Source organism: Strix aluco, chromosome 3 (genome assembly GCF_031877795.1).
Source record: "Strix aluco isolate bStrAlu1 chromosome 3, bStrAlu1.hap1, whole genome shotgun sequence".
NCBI lineage: Eukaryota > Metazoa > Chordata > Aves > Strigiformes > Strigidae > Strix > Strix aluco.
This window is the reverse complement of record NC_133933.1, coordinates 127343955-127361582: the sequence shown is the minus strand read 5'-3', so window position 1 is coordinate 127361582 and position 17628 is coordinate 127343955. Positions and strand designations below refer to the sequence as shown.

General features: G+C 41.9%; 2 protein-coding genes across 2 annotated transcripts in view; both read left to right on the top strand.

The window, feature by feature from the left end:
- Positions 1-1049: 1049 nt before the first annotated feature.
- LOC141921470 (uncharacterized) lies at positions 1050-7845 on the top strand. The gene is made up of 3 exons (XM_074820234.1): positions 1050-1181; positions 1370-1993; positions 2875-7845. Exons 1-3 carry the CDS (start codon positions 1139-1141, stop codon positions 5538-5540), a joined length of 3333 nt encoding a protein of 1110 aa, XP_074676335.1. The 5' UTR covers positions 1050-1138; the 3' UTR covers positions 5541-7845.
- A 784-nt stretch (positions 7846-8629) lies between these two features.
- The window catches only part of CDC5L (cell division cycle 5 like), a 36743-nt gene continuing 27744 nt past the window's right edge, over positions 8630-17628 (top strand). Inside the window, exons 1-8 of the mRNA XM_074820233.1 lie at positions 8630-8794; positions 11964-12067; positions 12988-13149; positions 13995-14122; positions 14954-15053; positions 15315-15533; positions 16660-16804; positions 16929-17117. Coding sequence (XP_074676334.1) covers positions 8750-8794; positions 11964-12067; positions 12988-13149; positions 13995-14122; positions 14954-15053; positions 15315-15533; positions 16660-16804; positions 16929-17117 — 1092 coding nt within the window. The 5' untranslated portion in view covers positions 8630-8749. The remainder of the gene's footprint in view (positions 8795-11963; positions 12068-12987; positions 13150-13994; positions 14123-14953; positions 15054-15314; positions 15534-16659; positions 16805-16928; positions 17118-17628) is intronic.

The window sequence follows — 17628 nt, the reverse complement described above, 5'->3', positions numbered from 1 at the left end:
CCTGCATGCTCTGACCTCGCCCTCCCCTCCTGAGCAGCAGGCCCGAAGGTAACACGTTTCAGTGACCAGACCACAAGCATCTCTTATTTCAGACCACAAGCATCTCTTTTATTTCTGCGTGCCAAAGGAATGCTCAGGGGCACAGAGAGCTCTAGCCCTCCACCGCCTGGTTGATGGGTGACCTTATCTTTTTGTTTTGCTTACAGAGTCACACACAGAATCATCTAGGTTGGAAAAGACCTTGAAGATCATCCAGTCCAACCATTAACCTCACACTGACCGTTCTCAACTCCACCAGATCCCTCAGCGCTATGTCAACCCGACTCTTAAACACCTCCAGGGATGGGGACTCCACCACTGCCCTGGGCAGCCCATTCCAACGCCCAACAACCCCTTCTGGAAAGAAATGCTTTCTAATATCCAGTCTAAACCTTCCCTGGTGCAACTTGAGGCCATTACCTCTTGTCTTATCGTTTATTACTTGGTTAAAGAGACTCATCCCCAGCTCTCTGCAACCTCCTTTCAGACAGCTGTAGAGGGCGATGAGGTCTCCCCTCAGCCTCCTCTTCTCCAGACCAAACACCCCCAGTTCCCTCAGCCGCTCCTCATACGACATGTGCTCCAGACCCTGCACCAGCTTCGTTGCCCTTCTCTGGACACGCTCGAGCGTTATCCTCCTGTATCCATGTGTAAAACGGGAATAGATTTTGCAGAGCTTTCGAAAACCCCTCCCTACCCATTTTAATCGCCTGATTTTTAAACCCCTTAAAAGCGACCGCGCTGACACCTAAACCACTGAGCATGGCCACGGAACCGCGCGCAGTTACGCAGGCAGGCGGATGCCCCACCCCCTCCCCAGGCCACGCCCCCTGCAGCTCCCTCCAATCAGGAGGCGGCAGAAGTGCTTGTGACGCTCCCCCTGCAGCTCCCTCCAATCAGGAGACGGCAGGCGTGCGTGTAACGCCCCCCCTGCCGCTCTCGCCAATCAGAAGGCGCAGGCAGGCGTTAACACTCCCCCCACGGTTGCGAAGCGCTGGTTGTTGCCCCCGTGCGCATGCGTGGCGCCGTTGCAGCCGTTGACCCTGGGGCCCATTAGAGCCGGGAGGTAGCCGGGTGCGGGCCGGGCCCGAACCGAGAGATGTCGGAGGAGCAGGAGAGGTCGGAGTCGGCGGGCGATGGCGGTAAGTGTCCGTTTCCTTCGTAGCGACCCAGCGAGGCTCCGGTCGGGCGGGGGCTGAGAGACGCGAGGGCCACGGAAACGAGGGGGGGCGGGCGCGAGGGTACCTGGGCCGCGCATGCGCACTGGCTGGGCCGCGATTGCTTTAGGTACTTTGGAAATAGTATTAATGGTCTCTTTTTCTGTCGTTAGAATCGGATGTCTTTGAAATTGTTCTCCCTATCACTATCTTGGTGCTGAGCGATGATGATTTTGTGGATGATGATGCGGAGGAGCAGGCAGCGCCGGCTCCCGAGTTGGAAGAGGATGAGCAGGAGGCGAACTTAAACAATGATATTTTCCCAAAAAACAATGTGGCGCCTTCAAATAATAGTAACAGTTTAAGCATTTGGGAAGAAAACAAGACTGGTCCAAATAAGGATGATAGTATGAAATATTCTGAAGAAAAATGTGTTGCTGAGAGTGTGTGTAACAGATCAAAATCATCCTTAAGTGACTGGTGTGATGCAGGCAAGGATAACTTCAGTCAAAATTATGTGTTGCCTACTCCATCTTGCAAAATGGAGCTTACAGAGATAAATGAAACCAGTGACAGAAAAGAATGTGATGGTGGCCTTCAGAAGATTCTTCCTCTCATCTCCTCTTCTGGCAGTGAGGGTGGAGAGGATGCCATCAAGACAAGCAGACAGTTGACACTGGCAGTGACATCCAGTTGTAAAGAGGAATTTGACGGTGTTGCAAGTGTTCTTTCTGATGGCAGTCAAGATGAACAACCAGAGGCCCATAAGGAGATGGAGACAGTTGTTGAAGTGAAAGGTAACTTGTTAATAAAACTAGAGCAAGAATTTGAGAAATCTGGTAAATCTCACATTTTTGAAATTCATAGAAATTCATAGAAGAATGCCAAGCCTGTTTATGTTGAAATGCTTACTCTAAAATAGTTTAACATCATATGCAGCGGAAGGAGAATATTGGCTGGAGTATGCTTAGTTCTTTCACAGACTCCTGTGAAAAATAGTGAAACTGCAATAAATTGGTATTGTTTCATTCTGCTGCAGTTTGCAAAAGAGCGGCCTTTCATTAAGGAGAAAGATCTGAAAATAAAAACTTAGGTTAAAGGTTTTTTATAGCCCAGTTGGAGATACTAGGGAGGGAAAACCAACAGGCAATAACTCATCAATATAAGCAGAGACTGGGAGAGACATAATTTAGGTTTAAACCACCATTCTTTACAGCAGATGTAAGTCCTTCAGGAAGAAAGGTGTAGAGAAGTACTAAAAATACTTTCCTGTCCAAGAGACAGAAGACAGCAGAAGGAACATCGTGCTTGTGAGAATGGAGCCCTAGCAAAGTTCAGTGACAGTACTTCCATAGGAATTCTGGCATAAAGCTGTTTCATTAAAAACTATAGGGGAGGCAGTGTTTTCCTGTGGAATTCAGAGCTTTGAGTGGAAAGAGGAAGTGGGAAGGAGGAGGCTTCTAACTAGGATTTCTTCTTTTAAAACTTTATTTAAAAGTTACAGGGGGACACATGGAGAGAGACATTAGGGAAGAAGAGGTGATAGGAAAATACTAAGGAAGCAAAAGGAGTGAAGAGCAAGTAAGTTGTTAGACAGGTTTGGGATTATTACTACCAATTAATCGTGAACACTGGGGATTGTATGAAATGTCATACATGTGACTTTATCTCCCTGTAGATCCTTATTCTTCAAAGAATGAAGATAATGGAGCTAATAACAGAAAAAGAAAGGCAAGTACATTTGAAGATGAAACTCCGAGTTGTCTTTTGGAACACAACTTGAAAGAAGAACTGAAATCTACCTGTAATTGTTCTGCTCTGTTTCTTAATGGATGTTCTTCTGCTTCAGAAGAATTGCTAAAAGATGTAGAGAAACTGGAGATGAATGCTTCCTTTTCATCTGAATCAAATACTACTGAAGAGCATATTTATAAGACATTAACACCATTTCCTAAAAAAAGATATCGGCAACAAGAACTTGTTTCCCCTCATGCAAGCCCAAAAGAATTCCAAAGCCAGCAAGAAGGTTTACCATGGCTAAGTAATAGTGTGACGATCAAACCTCTTCCTAAAGCATCTTGTTCTATAAATAAGCGTGAAAGATTGAATTTGAAGTGCAAGTTTTGTAGTTCTGTATATAAATACAGTACACAACTAAAGAAACATGTTTATTCAGCTCATAAAGATAGGAAAATACATAAATGCTGCTTTTGTAGAAGAACCTTTTTCTCTTCTGTCAACCTTAAGAATCACCTTAAATTTCATAAGAAAATGACTAGGTTGAACAAGGCAAGAAAAAATAGAATAAATGCGAGAAAGGTCAGGCAGAGGAGATATGAAGAAAGAAAATATGAGACCAAGAAAAAAGAAAATAAATACAAGAGATTTTTCAACAAAATTGAAAGGGACTTTACACCTCTGGATGTGCCAGTTAGTTTTTCCTGCAAAATTTGTTTCTTTGCTTCATCAAATCCTAGGATTTTTATTCATCATATGAAGGGACATAAAGAAAGACCACCTTACCGGTGTCCTCAGTGTGATTACTCCTGCACTAGCTTATCCTATCTGTTAAATCACATGTACTGGCATGCTGGGTATAAGCTGTACCAGTGCAGGTTTTGCACCTTTTCTTCATCGTATTTTGCAAGCATGGTAAGGCACAGCTATGTGCACACAGGGGCGAAACCATATTCCTGTGAGTTCTGCCAGTCAGCATTCAGAAGCACCACTGGGTTAGAGAGACACAGAAGATTACATGCAGGCAAAGAAACATGCCAAGGGCAGCAACTCGGCTTCATAAGTGGAAGAAAGAGAACTCGAAGACCTGTAAAGAACTATACATGTGATGAGTGTAATGTAGTGTTTTACACTAGAGGACATCTCAGCTTTCATAAGAAACTTCATGAAAAGTTTAAGACTGGTGCTAGTGGTTATATGAATCACAGCAATGAATATCATAAAAGCAAAATACGCAAAGTTGACAGTGATTCCCAGGACCATGTTTCTCTGTCTCTTTCTGGTAAAGAAAATGATTGTCTCAGTGGAGGAATGCTGCCTTCAGGGGTAGACTTCGAGCGGGCAGGTGATGTGCGGTACAATAAAAAAATGTGCTCTGGAAGCAAATTCCCTGAAACCAGCCATGGAAGCAAGAGCTTGCCTGTTGTTGGGAATAGATCAGAAGTTCCTCTGAATTCATACAAAATGGACACTGCGATTTGCAAAGAGGAACTTCTCTCCAACTCCAGGGCCTCTCATTCACAAGTTCAGGGTGATGGTGCATATCATAAATTTGTGGAAAACTTAAAGGATACATGGCCTTCCAGTTTGTCTACATTCAAAACGTACAAGTGCCAACACTGCAATTATGCTACTGCTGTTCATAGCAACTACCAGCTGCACCTAAAAATACATACAGGTGAAAGACTGTTTGTGTGTAAAGAATGCAATAAGACATTTAAAACATCAAACCATTTGCAGAAACATAGCCTTATTCACGTGCAGAATGGATATGAGTATGGCCACTGCCTCTATGCAGATAGCTGTTTAGAGAATCTTGACTTGCATCATGAAATGCAGGTAGGCATGTGTCCAGAAAGAGATTTTGGTTCCTCGGGAAGTTCAGACAGTGTTAGTTCCTTGCTTGTTTTGGAAGTCTGTGGAGTACAGCCAGGTGTCCAGAGGGACACACAAGATGATTTGCTAGTGCAAAGTCAGCCACAGTTCTACCAGTGTGTGGAGTGTGAGTACACTACTCACGTTCTAAGCAACCTTGAACTACATGTAAGAACTCACACAGGTGAGAAACCTTACAGCTGCAGCGTTTGTCAGAAGAAGTTTCGTACTTCCAGCCACCTGAAAAGACACAGAGTCACACATTTTAATACGGATCGTCTCAAGTGCAGGAACTGTGACTATTCAACAAACAAATGGCTGTCCTTGAAACAGCATCTGGCTTCACGCTCCTGCGTGGGAGGCTCATCTACTGGCTGTCGCTACGAACAAAAGCAGCTACCTGTCAAAACGTACACGTGTGAAGAGTGTGGCTATTGCACAGCCCACAACGGCAACTTGAAGCCGCACTTGAGAATTCACACAGGGGAGAAGCCGTTCAAGTGCGGTCAGTGCTCTGTTGCTTTCCGAACATCCAGCCACCTGAAGCGCCACTTAGCGACTCATTCAAGGTTGCACTGCAGAAGGTGTAGATTTTCTACGGTAGATAAGCGTGCTTTTCAAAAGCATGTGAAAACACACACAAAGAAGTACAAGTGTGGAAGGTGTAATATGATACTGCCTACCAAAAAACTTCTGGAAAAGCATAAGCGGCAACATAAGCTTGGCATATAAGCTTGGGAATTGTGAACTGGCACTTGGTTCTGGAGAGGTTTGCGTGTTCTGAATTTGTTCACTGCTTTACATTCCCCTGCTGTCCCCTAAACAATAATTTGTTCACTTCTTTACATTGCCCTGCTGTCCCCTGAACAATAATTTGTTCACTTCTTTACATTCCCCTGCTGTCCCCTAAACAATAATTTGTTCACTGCTTTACATTCCCCTGCTGTCCCCTAAACAATGGCTGGTAATGGATGCATCCTATGTTTTGGTTCAGAGAGTGAAACTCAGGGTACTGGTTTGCTCCAGGTTCTTCTGGGAGCTTCAGTTCTAGCACAGGCTGTGTTAAAGAAGGTCTTGGAGGCACTTCTTCCACACCGGAGTGACTTAATACCATGAGGTCAGTTATGGCCAATATTCATCAGTTTGAACAGTTTCTGTGACACTTATTTTCTTATAAAAAAATTAATAAAAAAAAAAAAATCTCTTGTCTGACGAAAAGAATGTTTAAAGGGAGGGAAGTGCACATTACATTGCATAGTAATAACTTTTCATTTAAAATTCATCAATGTGTTTGGACGCTTAATGCTACCTCCCATCTGCTGAAACTTGCATTCCCTACTCCCAAGTTCTCTTGCAATACTTGCAAGAGAAAAAAAATAGTATCTAGAAAATTACAGAAACAAAAGATTCATGTCATCACTGGGTAATTAGGATGTGAAAATGTTTTCTATATTTGTGAATTTTATTAGGTTTATTAGGCAGGTATCTTGTCTGTACTTTTGATAATTTTTTGAGTAGTCTGACAGAAATAGTAATGTTGTCCTTAGTTGGGTATTTTATGATACTGAGAATCCTTAATCTTTTAACATTAGACTTTTAGATAAAATTGATCTAGTATGAAATGCCTTGTATTTTCTCAGGCTGATAGTTACTGTGCTTCTTGTTTCTTAAAATAGATAATACACTTTTTAAAGAACTTAGTTAACTTAACCACTTGCTGATACATTGCAAATGCTACTTAGTTACATTGAAAACCTTAGCAGTATCTTGAACTCTAAAATTTATTTTGTTAGAGAGGTTTACTGTGGATTTAAAATACAATGCGTAAAGACCACTTGTGCCAAATAGCAGTTGTTACCTGGTATAGTGAAGACGGATGCTTCTTCCACTTTTATATTCAAATCTAGACAAATCTTTGCTTGTTTACAGAGTTGTACAGTGCTGGCAACACTGTGTGGTCATCACAGACTGCAGTGTGTTCAGTGGTAACGATAACAGCAGTGTTACCCTCTTGTGTGAGGAAAGAAAATGGCAAAGGGCTGGTGCTAACTGTCCCCTAATACTACAGCTCAGTCCATGAAACAGCACAGGAAACACACAGCTTAATTTAGAGAACGTAAACGTGAAACTACCACTGGTTTTTAGTGCTCTCAAATGTATGCTTTTCTTTATAAATATAGATAATATCTTACAGAGGCTTTCTGGTAACGTAGGAGACAGGTTGGAAACAGCTGACTGGAGAGGTGGTGGACTCCCCCTCTTTGGACATTCTCAAAAGCCATCTGGACATGGTCCTGGGCCACCAGCTCTGGGTGGCCCTGTTAGAGCAGGAGTTTGGACCAGGTGACGTCTGGAAGTCCCACAGCCATTCTGTGATTTGGAACACCATTTTCCAAGAGTGGATTGAAACTCATGAACAGATGCATGTATTTAAGGTCAGATCAGCAAAGGTATTGAAGTGACCTAGTTCTTTGTAGTTGCAGTAAAATCAGGCAAGTAAACAACTGTGACTCTGAACCCTGGTGGGTACAGATGTTTTTAGTACAAGCTGGGAAGTCACAATTTGGGAATGTGGGAAAATGTGGGAATTCAGATCTCAGAATGGTTGAGCTAACCACCAGATAAGTTATGAGAAAGAAGAACATTGTCCTGACATGAGTAAGGGCAAGCATTTCTGGGAAATACTAACACACGGACGTGGAGTAATTTCTACCTGCATTACTGTACAATTCTGATCACTTGAAGAAAAGTTCACAAGAACGGTACAAAGAGTTACAAAATGGTGGAGAGAATTGTATATATCAGATGAGACTGGGAAAGCTAAATCTGATAGAGGATAATTGTTTAAAAGTATGGTGTATAGTGATGAAGAAGGGAGCCTAACTTAAGTTGGATGAATTAATTGAAAGAATTTTAAACGTTTGTAAACAGCATAAGTTTCTCATAGTTGTAAGTAAGAACAACAGAAGACATTTTGAGTTTGTAAAAATAATTGCTCTGGGAGTTTGCCTCTAATAAAAATATAAGTTTTTCATGACTCATGAGGTTCTTGTCTGTTCCTTAAATGCACTGCACTGCACTTTTGGGGATTGGAAGCGATTCTCAGTCTGCCAAGTCAGAGAAGTTTAAATGTAAAGGCATACTCGTTTTAAAATAAACATGGGCTGTTCCTGATACTTGCCTTTGTTAGCTAAAAGTGTAATATTTTTCATTCTTGCAGAGTTTTAACAAAAAACAAAGCCTTTTCTAAATCATATTATGAAGTTTTCTATTTCAACCAAAAATATTTGCTTGATTTTCTTTATGAACACGCCTTGAATTTGGACAAAACAGTAAAATGTAATAGGAAATCACACAAATAGGTATAACTATATCTGCTATGCATCTACTAAATAAGTGAACACACAGGGTGCAGTAAATGAATAGAGGTGAATCAGACCATGCTGCAATATGGTTAATCTGCAACCAGATCTACCTACAACAGAAGGAAGGAAATACTTTTTTTTTTTTTTTCTAATTTTATGTTACATGCTATTACCTTAACTTCCATTTGGACTACATTTTTTTCTCAAATTAACAAAACACATTGTAGACGTAACGTCGGTGAAATCTGATTTTCTTCTGCAGTGCCCAGCCTTCCCCATCTGAGCCCATTGGGGAATTTGACAGAATTTAATGAATATTCCGTTTATCCTTGAGGAGTCGGCCCGGGCCCCTCCGCCGCGCGCACCTCCGGCCCACAGGCGGCAAAGCCCGCGCCCCTCCCCGCATGCGCCAGTGGTGCCGCCCCTCCGCGTCTGGCCTGCGCGCCTGCGCAGAGAGCCCGCCTGTACCGCGGAGGGCGCCTGCGCGGGGGCTGGGCCGGCCCCGCTGAGCCGAGCGGTGTTTCCTTCCGTCCACCGCTTTTTCTCTGCAGAACTTCGAGCCCCTTCGCCGCCAAAATGCCGCGGATTATGATTAAAGGCGGTGTGTGGCGGAACACCGAGGTAGGCCTCTGCTCGCTTTAATCCCTCACCCCCCCAAGGGCTGGGGCCTCCGCGGCTGGGGGGGGGGCGGAGGGGCCTGTGCTGCACTAGTGCACATGCGCTGGTGGAGGGGTGGTGGTGCGCATGCGCAGGGGATTCGGTCATGTCGCGGGGTGTAGTGTAACAGCACGGAGGTCGCGGGGGGATTGGGGCTTCCAGGGCCTTTAGTAGCGGGGGACGTGGAAGGTTAGGCGTCTGTAGGCATTGGGACTCTGGTGGGCCTGACTTCTTAGCAGCCTGGACCTTCCTGGCTTAGGCCAACTGTAGGAGTTTCAATAAGGCCAAATGCCGGGTGCTGCGCTTGGGCCACAACAACCCCCAGCAGCGCTACAGGCTTGGGGAGGAGTGGCTGGAGAGCTGCCAGTCAGAGAGGGACCTGGGGGTGTTGATTGACAGTCAGCTGAACATGAGCCAGCAGTGTGCCCAGGTGGCCAAGAAGGCCAATGGCATCCTGGCTTGTATCGGAAATAGCGTGGCCAGCAGGGACAGGGAAGGGATCTTACCCCTGTACTCGGCACTGGTGAGGCCGCACCTCGATTACTGTGTTCAGTTTTGGGCCCCTCACTACAAAAAGGACATTGAATGACTCGAGCGTGTCCAGAGAAGGGCAACGAAGCTGGTGCAGGGTCTGGAGCACATGTCCTACGAGGAGCGGCTGAGGGAACTGGGGGTGTTTAGTCTGGAGAAGAGGAGGCTGAGGGGAGACCTCATCACCCTCTACAGCTACCTGAAAGGAGGTTGCAGAGAGCTGGGCATGAGTCTCTTTAACCAAGTGACAGGAGAAGAGGTAATGGCCTCAAGTTGTGCCAGGGGAGGTTTAGACTGGATATCAGGAAGCATTTCTTTCCAGAAGGGGTTGTTGGGCATTGGAATGGGCTGCCCAGGGAGGTGGTGGAGTCCCCATCCCTGGAGGGGTTTAAGAGTCGGGTCAACTTAGCACTGAGGGATCTGGTGGAGTTGGGAACTGTTAATGTTGGGTTGATGGTTGGACTAGATGATCTTCAAGGTCTTTTCCAACCTAGACAATTCTGTGATTCCTCCTCGCCCCCTGCCCTAGTGGGTAGAGGTCAGATTGGTGTTGTTTCTCCTGAAGGCTGTGTGCTGGGGAGGACAGGGAGTTCAACTGTCAGTGTGTCCTGTCTCTGCCCACTGGAGAAACCGTGCCCAAAGCAGCTGGAGAGGTTGCGTGGGCCATGCTGTCCTCAGGGATGTCCTTTTTGTAGGCTGGAGTGTGTCTTATACTGCACACGCAGGGTTTTTATACCCTAGGGCTATGAGGCAGCTGGAATCCCTTCTCTTTGAAGGCCCTTCCAAATGGTGAGGATGGGTATGGGCTCTTCATCTGCAGTCTGGTGTGTTTTGTACACACAAATTTATATGCTGTTCAAAAGCAGAAAAAAAACCCCACCCCTCTCACGTTTTCACCAGCACGTGCTTTCAGAACTGCAGGTGATTGTGAAAAGGAAAATAATAACACAGGAAATCAAGGATGTCAGTTTTATTAGGTGGCATGTTTAAAGTAAAAGGAGGTACCCAACACTGTTAAATCCAGAACTCTACCACTGTATGCTGTGAATACTAGGTACATGCTTCCAAAAAGCAGTGAGAAAAATTAACAGAAGATAAATGTACTGTGTGCTGGGAAATGTACTGCATGTGCTTGTAACCACTTGTGACATACCAGCTTGGTGCCAGGAGGAAGCTGAATTGCAGCTCAGCGGAGGATAGGAAGAATCACTGTGTGCTGACCCCATTCTTACTGTCTTCCGTAACTGACTAATTTTGGTGACTGTTTGAGTAAAACAGCAGTGGGTTAAATAGATAATTTTTTCACCATTTTTTGTGTACCATAGATGAAATGGCTTACTGTGGTGCTATTTTTTTGATTAATGTTTTGATTTTACATAAAACGTAAAAATTACAGAAAGTGGAACCAGTTGATATCAGGTCATTACGAAAATGACAAATTGCTTACAAAAAAGCCTGCTAATGTCATCAGTATGGCTACTCCATGCCATATAACACCAGGTAAATTTTAAAAAACAAGAGGGGATTTATTATTTACTTTTTAATAGAAATTACATCAATTGTTTTCTGTAGCAGCTCAAGGCAGAGCTCGGCAGCAGCTTACAGTTAAAGCTGCTGTGTGCTCTGAGACGTGTCTGTGCTAGACAGAGTATCTGTCCTTGATGACTAGCATCTGCACGGCACAGCTGAACAGATTCTGAACACAACAAGTGCTTACTGGACACAGAAGAGGAACATCTGTGGTTGACAAGGCTGTAAGGATAGCTTTGATGCGTTTGAAATACCACTGTCTGACCTGTGAAGAAATCAGAAATAATGAACCCATATATTTGGGGGGGAGGGGAGAGAAAGATTGATGGATGGATTGACAGGCAATTGGTAGGACTTTCGATCAAATGTCAGTTCGCATTTTGATGTATATGAACAGCCTGGCTCCCAAGCTGAATCCACTACGTTTTAATTTTTTTTCTTCCAGAAGTTTGTAAGCTTTGGGATCAGCGCTTTTGGATGTTACGTTCTGAACATTAAAGTGATTTATTTTAAGATTTACTTGTAAAAGAGAAACCTACTATAAAGTTCCTTTATTTTTGTGATACTTTTTTTTTTAACAGAATATTCCATTGATAGGTAAATATTTCTTTTGCATTAAAAATATGAAAAAAAGAAAAGATAATTTTATGGCATTATTTAAAATAAGCCACCCAAAGGTATCTATCAGTTTTGGGTTTTTTTCCAAATGTGTCATTGCCAGACTAACACTTCCCTACCTCTTTATTGGTGTCCTTCACAGAAGACATACAGAATCTTTAAAAATGTGCGTTAGTGTTGAAAGTAATTGTTTTGGAAATTCTGTCAGGTCTCTGAAGTTGGCCTAAATAATCATCATGTGTCTTTTCATTTAATCTTTATTGATTTCATTGGCCTTTGAAATACAAATCTTTGTTCATCTTGAGAATAAAACATGGAAAAGAAGCAGCAGTGCTGTGCTGTTTCCACTGGTTCAGCCCATTATGTGAAATCCACGGTCTTTTCCTCTGCTTGAGCTCAGACTTTCTGTTTTGCAAGTGCTTGTGATCCATAACAGTATTTTTTTTTTTTTTAGGATGAAATTCTGAAAGCGGCTGTGATGAAATATGGCAAAAACCAGTGGTCTCGTATTGCTTCTTTATTGCATAGAAAATCAGCAAAGCAGTGCAAAGCCAGATGGTAAGAGAGAAGTATCATGTCTGGGAGTATGAGATTCATAATTAGTGGGAATTTAGAAATTACCACAGATTAATTTATGTCCACAGAGGAATGGTAGTTTTAAGATTGCTTGATTTCTGCTATTGCAGATGTTTTGAGTTCTTACTGCTTGAAAAGAATTGAACAAAAGTAGACAAGTGATCTCTTTGCCAGTGACTGCAGTGTTAGCAAATGCAGGATCACATAAATTGTGTACCTGATTTTTTTCCTTGTATTTACACATTTTTAATCAGTGAGTATTACCAAGGAAGTAAAATTGTAAGATATTAATGTCTCTTACTGATAACTTTCTAATTTTTCATAATGAGAGTTTGGCTTGAGGATAAATGTTTAGAAATTGCACATTGGAATTTCATTTTATATGAAGAAATAGAAGCTTAAAACTAATGCAAATACATGCAGAATGAATCTATTTAAGAATCAGACTTAGTTTCTTGAGTACTGCACATATTTATTGGAATACTTCTGTATAAAGGTAACAGTACTGGTACAGCTAGAGATTAGTAAGATAACTGTTGAAGGATCCAGGACAAACAAATCTACCATTTCTGGTATCTTTGGTTGTTGTGATTTTACGTTTCTTTTTCTGGATTAATTTTGTGACTCCTTCCTTTGCCAGAATAGCGATGGGGAAAGGGAGAAGAGGCAAAATCTGTATGAAAAGTGGTGGATAAATAATACATTTTAAAGCTCAAATATATATGTCATAAAAATACTCTGAAGTAACATCCTTTTGTACATAAAAAACTTGTATGAAATTTGCATGACAGGATTTTGAAATCTCGTTGTGATGATTTGCGTAAACACTGTTCTGAATTAATTCAAGACAAATCAATGGATGGCTTGGATCTGTCATCCTTAATTTTTTCACTTGTTAACAGGTACGAATGGCTAGACCCCAGCATCAAAAAGACAGAGTGGTCACGGGAAGAGGAGGAGAAACTGTTGCACCTGGCCAAGCTCATGCCAACCCAGTGGAGAACCATTGCCCCCATTATTGGGAGAACTGCTGCACAGTGTTTGGAACATTACGAATTTCTGCTGTGAGTTACTGTTTTGCTAGAGGTGCATACCAGGAAAATCTGCAGAGTTTGTTGTAGCGATATGTCATTCCCTTCTCCTGTGGTACTGAAGTATGGTGGTTTCAAGTTGACCAAGTCCTTTTGTAAGCAAATTTTTAAGGACGATTTCTTTTTAGTCGATGTGTCTAGCTTGAAAGAAGGAGCTTTGGGACCTGGAGAGCAGGCTTGAGTAGAGATAGGTGTATATTTTCTTGCCTCTGGTTGTTCTGGCTGGAGGAGTATCAGGAGTGATGCTTTTTAAAGGCTTCCATTTCAGGTTTATCTGGGTATTTTTTGACTGGCTGATCAGCATGAGTGGAGGTGTGACAGAGATGAAAAAAGACACACATAAAACACATGTTGTTGAAATGGCTGAATATGCAGCCGTCATCTCTGTTTGCTACAGAGGGTTTCTTGAGGCCATGAGAAGGAAAGTGCTGTTTTCCCTTGTGAGCTCTCTTAATTCTGGTGTGATTGGTTGAGTATAAAAGCATAACGGGAAACCACACTGCTTGAATTCTTGCCCTTACTGTTTAAAAGATTACCAGGAGAGTTCTCTACTATTAGCTTTGTCAATACGGTATTTTATATAATATTTTATTGTTGTAATACTATGTTGGCTTCTTTCTCTTGTTTGATTTAAGATTATGTAATTGTACCATGTTTATGAATCTTTTCTGCAGTAATTATATAACAAGTTTAATGTATGATACATAAAACAAGGTTACTTTTTTTTGATCAGTCTTTGGGAACATTTAAGTGATGGTTATTATGAGCCTGGGGGAGAACAAAGAGAGATTTGTGACATACATACAATGTGTTTTTAGGGACAAAGCTGCTCAGAGAGACAATGAGGAAGAAACTGCCGATGATCCTCGGAAACTTAAACCTGGAGAAATTGATCCAAATCCAGAAACCAAACCAGCCAGGCCAGATCCTATTGACATGGATGAAGGTAAGATAGGAGTTCGTTTACCATTTTTGACAGAAATCTGATCTCTTCTTTTTCTTCTTTATACAATCTCCGTACCCTGGGTTTCTTTTGGTTTTGTTTTTTTCCTCCACCCCCTGATCATTTTTTCTTTACAGGTTTTGTCTTATTTCTGTATCTGGCCAGTCAGTTGTACTTTTCCAGTTTTCTTTTCCTCTTCTTGGTGTGTTTTCTGCTCTCTAATCTGTCTTCATCATCTGTTGCCATGACTGACTGTTCTGTGCTTTGGCAACTGCTCTGCTTGTTTCTGTATCTTCATCTTTTCTCATCAGCTCATACCTCCCAGATGAATCCATGTTGAAGCGCAGGACTACCAGACTTTTTTTTTCTTGCACATAGGAATGTTTTGAACCAAAATATAAACATTGCTAAAATTCTGTGAATGGACTAACGGTGTTTTTGAACAGTCACAGGTTCACAAACAAGAGCGCTTTTGATCTGGATGTAAATGAAATTAACAAATTCTCTAATCTAGTACTCGCAGATGAAGATGTAAATGAAATTATAATTTCATTAGTATTGTCAGTTTGCCTCTTTATGTAAATATTTTGATTTGCTGTAGATACTACTTTGCAACATTAGGCACTTTTTTCTTAAAAATCTTCATTCCATCTGGCCAATGATTTAGAAAATACAGTGGAGCAACTTGAAGAAAACTAGTTTAGTGATCATGCAGAACGCCTGTGAAACCATTGATTCATTCAGCTTTTAAAGATTCCTTTCTGATCTTCAAGTTACTTTTTCCCTTACATTTTTTAGTGCAAATTCATAGCTGTACTATCTGTACTATTGTAGATGAACTTGAAATGCTGTCTGAAGCTAGAGCTCGTCTGGCTAATACACAGGGAAAGAAGGCCAAAAGAAAAGCAAGAGAGAAGCAGCTGGAAGAAGCCAGGTAAACTTATGCTTAGCTTCGTATACTGGGACTGCTTTTCTTGACTTTGGAGCATTTACAATGCATAAAGTCAGGCACAGCCTTAAGTCAGTGCAGAATCAGACTTTTTGATAGTCATTTGTGGCAAGAGCTTCATTCTTGTTGTTTAAATATGTGCAGCCGTATCTCACCAGCAACTGATTAAAGTAGTACTAGGTCTGAGGGTTCAGGAGCCACCTAGAGGTATGCACTTTAAATCACGAGGTGTTACTGGTTTTTTAGACGGCTCGCTGCTCTCCAGAAAAGGCGAGAACTTCGGGCTGCTGGAATTGAGATCCAGAAGAAAAGAAAAAAGAAGAGAGGTGTGGATTATAATGCAGAAATTCCATTTGAAAAGAAGCCTGCCCCTGGTTTTTATGATACATCAGAGGAAAACTACCAGTCCCTGGATGCAGATTTCAGGAAGCTACGACAGCAAGACCTGGATGGAGAATTAAGATCGTAAGTGTGTGCTGTACTAAGGAGGGAACAGTGTATTTGAAAAAAAAATCTCATACATGTAAGTGTTAAGTCCTGGAAATGTCTGAAATATAATGTGGGCAGGAGTTGTATTTTCTGTGGGACAGGGACTAGTGCAGGTTGCATCTACCTTTCAGTCTTCTGGGTTTTTTATCTTTCTGAAAGGTCTGGTTGACCTTTTTTCCATGAGAATAAAGTTCCTCATGCCCATTCTTGTTCTTTAAATGGAAATCTTAAGTTTTTTGAGCTTCATTTTCTTTTAGCAGTAGGTTTGCTTGTGTATTTGCAATCCTTTCTCCAAGTCATAACTTTATTAAGCTTACAGGAGTAGATTTTACGTGTTGTAGTATTACTTCTGATGAAATTGTTCTAAAGTAGAATCTCCTTAAACGCTTAATTTCTCCCACTTCCCCCCAAAAATCCCAAAACATGCAGTTGAGAAATTCAATGCCCATCTTCATTATGAGCAGTATGGTACGTATTTAGTTGTACTGTTGCGTTTCCCACTGCTTCTGCCAACTGCTTTTTACTGAGAAAGTAGGTCCAGTACTACATGCTATTTGATTTATTAGCTTGTGATCTAATTGATTCTTTCTGCATGGTTCAGAGGGTCTGGCAGGAGCTTCAAACTGAAGCTTATGATTTCACAGGCTGACTCCATTGCTGTTTGAAGAAAATACCATTTTTACTAAATATTGAAGAGAAATTGGTTCCCATATCCCACAGAAAATGTTTAACTTCCCTTAACAGCTGCTGGAGAAAAAGGGACTGTTCACATCCTCTGATTCTTGCTATCTGAATTCTTGGACTGACAGTTTTTTCTTGCTCCAGTGACTGTTGCAGATGAAGGTGGCTGTTGATTGTAGCCAAAGCAACCACCTGTTGCCTAATCCCATAATTTGAAAGCATTAACGCTGCCTTGTTCTGGGTTCTGCTGCAAGACCTGCAGACCATATCTAATCACTTATCTTCTTCACCACTCTTCTGCAACATGTTTTATTTCAGCATATCCAACTTTTGGTTAGGGTACAGGCTTTTTGCTCTTTGCTTGTTTTACTTTGTAGCTGTTCTCTGTGTTCTAAAATGATTCTCTTACCCATAATGACAGTGAAAGGGAGGGAAGAGAGCGCAAAAAAGACAAACAACATATGAAACGGAAAAAAGAGTCAGACTTGCCTTCAGCTATTTTACAGACCAGTGGAGTGTCAGAATTTACCAAAAAAAGAAGTAAACTAGTGCTTCCAGCTCCTCAGGTAAGCTGTTCATTGATCAATAAATGACTTATAAGGACAATGCCAATCAATGATTTCTGTTTTATCAAGTGGATCTTGTGGTTGTATTTTATCTTACAATGCCTTGGAATTTTCTCTTTTAAAGATATCTGATACAGAACTTGAAGAAGTTGTAAAAGTAGGCCAGGCAAGTGAGATTGCACGCCAGACCGCTGAGGAATCTGGAATTACAAACTCAGCTTCCAGCACTCTTCTGTCTGAATATAATGTGACTAACAACAGCATAGCCCTAAGGACTCCAAAAACTCCAGCAGCACAAGACAGGATCCTGCAGGTAGAGTATAAATATAGAGAACAGGCTTTTGAGTTTTATTGCAGTGGTCAACTGAATAGAAGGTGTAAGTACCGTCCAACATTCCTTAGGTTACGTGTGGTACTGCAGTTTGAAGTGACACATTCTCTTCAGGACACACTGAAAGGCATAGAAGCAGATCCACTTCTGTCTGATCAATTGTCACCATGCTTCAAAACACTATGATACTTTTTGTATTGTATATTGTGTGCAACTTCTAGCATTAACCATCCTCCTGGGGTTTTATATCATTCCCCTTGTCTTGGGTACCTCTCAGCTTTGAAACTGTAGGTGGTGTTCACGTCATTAAAACAGTGTCTCGCTTCATTAGCTTAAAACCACGTAAGACAAAGATGGTCAAAAACCTACCTTTGCAACCTCTCAATTAGATTTGTGTTACACTGGTGGTGTGAGTGTCTGGGCTCTTTCAAAAACTGGTAGAGTTGGGTAATGCTTTGTTTAGTGTGGGGAAATGGCTAAATGACATCAGTGC